This window comes from Manis pentadactyla, chromosome 13 (assembly GCF_030020395.1).
Source record: "Manis pentadactyla isolate mManPen7 chromosome 13, mManPen7.hap1, whole genome shotgun sequence".
In the NCBI taxonomy this organism is placed as follows: Eukaryota; Metazoa; Chordata; class Mammalia; order Pholidota; family Manidae; genus Manis; species Manis pentadactyla.
The window spans coordinates 48,159,380-48,164,448 of NC_080031.1; the positions used below are offsets into that span (position 1 = coordinate 48,159,380).

Genomic DNA, 5,069 nt, shown 5'->3' on the forward strand with positions numbered 1-5,069 from the left:
TAGAAGTAATGTGTTTCATAAGTAGGTAGTGGGGTAATTTGAGTGGGAAGAGAGATAGAATGTCAAATTAGCCTTGGAGGAACTTATAGCTGAATGGATACAGGAAAACAAATGAATTAATTCTGCGAGTGAGGAAGAAAAGACAAAAGCAGGACAAAAATAGAAATTAAGAAAAATACAAAGTAAAAGGAAGACAATAAATGAGAGGAAACAAACAAGGATTGAAGGAGGAAAGAACAAAATAAGTAAAAATAAATTTAAGAGACATGTTTAGCATCATTTCAGTATTATGTGATTTTGAGTTCATTGGTAACAAAGCATTCCACTTAGATTCTGCTCTGAACTAAGACTTTCACAGGAATGCTGTCATCCTCATCACTAGATATTCCTAATTCCAAATGACCAGTGACCACAGCATCCTGACCTTGAAGACTCAACTCTAAACCCCACCACTAAGTATTTAATTAGCAAGACCAAACACTCCCTAAAGTCAAGTTATGAGATTTATGCAAACTCATTTTAGCTACAGATGTTTTAAAAACAAAGCATACATCTTGTAATAATTGCAAAATGTGCTATTTTGTGTGACTGTCTTGAGAATGTGAGACGATGGTACATTTGTAAACACTGATGTAGTGAATATAAACCATTCAGAATTTTCACCGTAGTAGAATATTGTGATCTGAAATCAAAACTGGAAGGAAAACCACTTAACTGAAAATTTCAACACACAAGGAAATAGTAAAATGTTGAGCTAGTACTCTTTTAGGCAAAACATGACTGAATTTTATAGAACAGAAAGAGGGGGAGAGAGGTACCTCTTTTGAAATAATTATCAAAAAATCGCTCATTTCAATGTAATTTCACATATATAAATCAAAACAATATATTCTGGACAGTTTTCCAGCTGTCATTCTGGCCAATGCCATCTGCATGTGCTGGTTTCTCAGGCTATAGATGACAGGATTCATGGTCGGGGGGAACACAGTGTAAAGCATAGATATAATCACTTTAAGGGAAGATGAAGATTTAAAGTTTTTAGCTAAATATGTAATAATCCCAGAAAAGAGGAACAATGTCACCACAATGATGTGGGGCAGGCACGTTGAAAAAGCTTTTGCTCTGCCCTTTGCAGATGGGATTCTTAAAACAGTAGAAAAAATGTGAACATAAGACACAATTGTTGAAATAAAACATATGACACCAAAACCACAGCTACCAATTATAATTGCGTATTCTAGGGCATTCTCTCCAGAACAAGCAAGTGTGAGCAGTGAGGGAACATCACAGAAGAACTGGTGCACAATGTTAGGCCCACAGAAGCGGACAGAGAAGGTTCCTGTGGCGTGAAGGGATCCGTAGCCGCACCCACTGACCCAGGACGCCGTCACCATCCGCACACAGGCGCCTCTGCTCATGACGGCCTCGTAGTGCAGAGGGCGGCAGATGGCAGCATGGCGATCATAGGACATCACCAGGAGGAGGGCAAACTCCGTGCCAGCAAAACACATAACGAGGAAAACCTGTGCGGCACATCCCATGAAGGAGATAGAGTGGCTGCTGACCAGAGAGTTCAGGAGGGATTTGGGCACAGTGACAGACAGATAGCAGATGTCAATCAAGGACAGATTCTTCAGGAAGAAGTACATGGGATATCTGAGATGGTGGTCCATGGTGGTGAGGGTGATAATGAGGAGGTTCCCCGTCAGGGCTGCCAGGTAAATGAGGAAGAAGAGTGTGGCACACAGGCTCTGGAGCCCCTGGGCATCAGGGAATCCCATGAGCAAGAATTCTGTTATGTTGTTCCTGGTGCCCGATGTCTCAGCCATGCTGACTTTTACCTGTAGAATGAAAGACAACACTGATAAGTTCATTTAGATATTGCCATCATCTTTCCTTAACCCTGAACATGTCTAATTCTGATCAAGGGGTTCATCATCAGAATACACCCACAGAAACATATCGCATAGCTTCCCCTGCTTATGATGTTTACAGAGAGGCCAGTGAAATATGCTTGTTGTTAAGGGAAAAATGGAAGATGCAGAAAGTGCAGTCAAATGCCTCCTGCTGGCTATTCCAGAACAGGAAGAAAGTTTATCATCTTTCTCACCCAGGGGTTTAGCAGACAGGAGTCCCAAGAGCCTCTGGCACAAACCATTTTGGTACATGGTTACCAGGTGTCACATGTGCAGCTGAAAATAACAAAAAAATACTGCTGACAGCTTCCAGAGATCATTGGCCAAACACTTCTCTTGGTCTTGACAGTAAATAAAAATATAAAAAATGCTTATGTTTGTTACATGAGATTAAAGATGGTACAGAGCAGGCAGAAGGCAGAACAGAGGAGAGGTGGCACTGGGATGTCAAATCTCCTTGATATTAAATAGACATACTAATGATAAAAATACATAATGTCCACATTGTCCTGTCCCAATGATTCATGGTAGGGTAATGCTTGCTGTGATACTTTCTCAACTCCATCTGCACTAAATACCACCATAAAAGTGTTCTTGAATATGGCCATAAAATTAGTCTTAGTCTTTAATCAATAAGGAAACAAGTCTCTTCTCTCATTTTACACACGCACATGCACATATGTATATGTGTGTATTTCATGTACATATGTGTGTGTGTATATATATGTATATATATATGTATATATATCTCTCTCTCAAAGTATGAATATAAACTGTATTATAAATACATATTTTTCTCCATGAATCTAGCTTTCATTTAAACAAAACCTCGGTGTGCTGAGTATGCAGAGATAACTATGATCAGCAGAGCATCCTCTATTCCTCTTGGTTCTTGAAACAAAATGGGTGGCAGATGTCCTCACTGGTTTCTGCAGGTGGTGGAGAAGACAGCTGCAGAATTTCTTCTTCCCGAACACCACAGAAGAAAGGCACTTGTGTCAATTCACCACTCAAAATTATGTGTTTTTTTCTGATTTGTTAAATATGGCAATTAAGTATGGACTGTGAAAATCCCAGTAATTACCTTGGAACAGGGCACATTTTTCTGTACCATCCCTCAAGTCTGAGTTCTTTTAAGTGTGAAATCCAAGGACAGTCTATCTTCCCTCAGAAGTACTTTCATTTAAGAATAGCTGTTTTGTCTATGACCAAGGGGTTTAATTATCTCTACAATTCCTGTGTGGTTGCTCAGTTGTAAGTTCCTGTTGTGCCCCCTGAGTTGGCTCAATGTTGATGATCCTTTGTATCTAGGTGAGGTCACAGTTATATAATTGGGGTGGGGATTAACTAGAATAAATGCTTGAGAGAGAATGTTCCCTGAGGGACCAGATGGCACCCTCAACCCCCAAGACCTAGGACCACTCAGAGGGGTAATTTCTTGCTCCTGGCACTTTTCTGTCATGAGCATCTCACAACTCTGAATACTTCCTATTCACTGATGCATTAAGATATCAAGATTTTAGTGGAAAATATAACATTTGAATTTAGGTTTTGAAAGTTAAGTTTTCCTTTTAGATCTCCTAGATAAGGGACAAGGAGGATTAAGTCATGAGTCATTTATAGATGGTGAGGGTGTATGGAGAGTTTGTTACATTTCCCTAGACATGAAAAACATTTGTCAGAATTGATCTTTTGATGAGTAAATTCTTTTAATTAAGTTTTGTTCAAAGACAATGAAATCTAGAAACACTATCCTAACGAAGTTGAAATCTAGATTTTCTTCTTTCACTTTCAGTTAATATTTTTACTATTATTTACTATCTTACTACATTCAAAGCACATACGTATTCTTTTCCCATAGTTACACCTGGTGTTATATACATCGTACACAGTGCTCAGAGCTGCCACAGTTTGTATGACAGTTGCGGGCTGAGTTTGCTCCCCTGGGTTCTTGTTCTGCCAAAACCAATAATCGAAAGGCAGAGACACAAAATCCAAGCACACTCAAGTTTTTATTTGAATACACTCCAAGATGGGAGTGGGCCTAAGTCAAAGCAGACAAGACTCCAAACTTTTAGGGGATGGTCTCTTTATCAGGTCTCAGCTGGGAGGAGCTTCTGATTGACAGGGTGAGGTCATTTGATTGACAGTTCTAATTATATAGCTGTTCCTTTAAGTGCACATGTCTTTTCCCAAAATGCACACAGAAAAGCCCAAGGGGGGCGCAGACACTGCAATTTTATTTTAATGAGATTATTAGGAGGTGTGGTTTGGGCATCTTTGTTTTATTCAATTGTGCCTACGTTGTGACCTGGGTGGGACTGGTTTGGCCTCCTCCTAACAGTCAAGATCTCTCCCTGCAAAGCCTTTGTCTTCACGTGGGACCCCCTGCCTGGGCGTGTTTTCCTTGCAGCTTTTCTTCCCTGTCCCTAGCTGCTCATGTCTTCTGCTCATGTCTATCTTTTTACCTAATATTGACTATATATTTTAGTAGCTAATGGAATATATGAAGTAAAATAATTTGGGAATCCCTGTAAGAATCGGTGCTATTTGATAGAGAACAGGGTCAGAGAGAGGTTGTTAAGGAGACCCACTGACTTCTAACACATGTGGAGAACCTCTAATTGACACCTATTTGGAAAAGAAGTTCGATGACTTCTTTTGACTTTCAGCAAAAGGGTAGTTTATGTTTGTGTATTATATCCTACCTCAGAAATTTATAATGGGGCTGTATTATTGTAACTCTCCTGAGTTCAATTATGTTTTTTTAAGGCATGTAATTTCATTGCAGATAATCAGAATAGGTCTTCTGTACAATGAGGCTGGACAATATTAAGGATTTAATACAATACTGAATGAATATCCCACTTTTGGTGCACTAAAATCTTGATACTAATCTAACTGACAATATATCCAATTTTTCAGTTGTTACTGTTTAACCAGTTGTCTCAGAAAGATACCCAGAATAAAAATGGCAATAATGGATATTGACTTCATGAATGTGATAGAAAGACAGTGGGTAGAAAGAAGGCTGGTTCTTTTCAGGGGACGGACAGCTATGGTTGTGTGCCAGGTACCATGATTCCTGAAGTCCATGGGAAGGTAACTGTGGAATGCTAGTTGGTTAGGGGGAGGTCAGGCGAGACCAGGTTA

At 39.6% G+C, this 5,069-nt stretch overlaps 1 protein-coding gene across 1 annotated transcript; it reads right to left on the reverse strand.

Annotated features, from left to right (window-relative positions):
• Positions 1-863: 863 nt before the first annotated feature.
• On the reverse strand, positions 864-1,793 carry LOC118935010 (olfactory receptor 14A16-like). The gene has a single exon (XM_036931017.2). It carries the CDS (start codon positions 1,779-1,781, stop codon positions 864-866), a length of 918 nt encoding a protein of 305 aa, XP_036786912.2. The 5' UTR covers positions 1,782-1,793.
• Positions 1,794-5,069: the final 3,276 nt, after the last annotated feature.

Bases quoted from the DNA above. Each gene is read 5' to 3' on its own strand.
- LOC118935010 (XM_036931017.2), bottom strand. From the start codon at position 1,781: ATGGGATTCCCTGATGCCCAGGGGCTCCAGAGCCTGTGTGCCACACTC.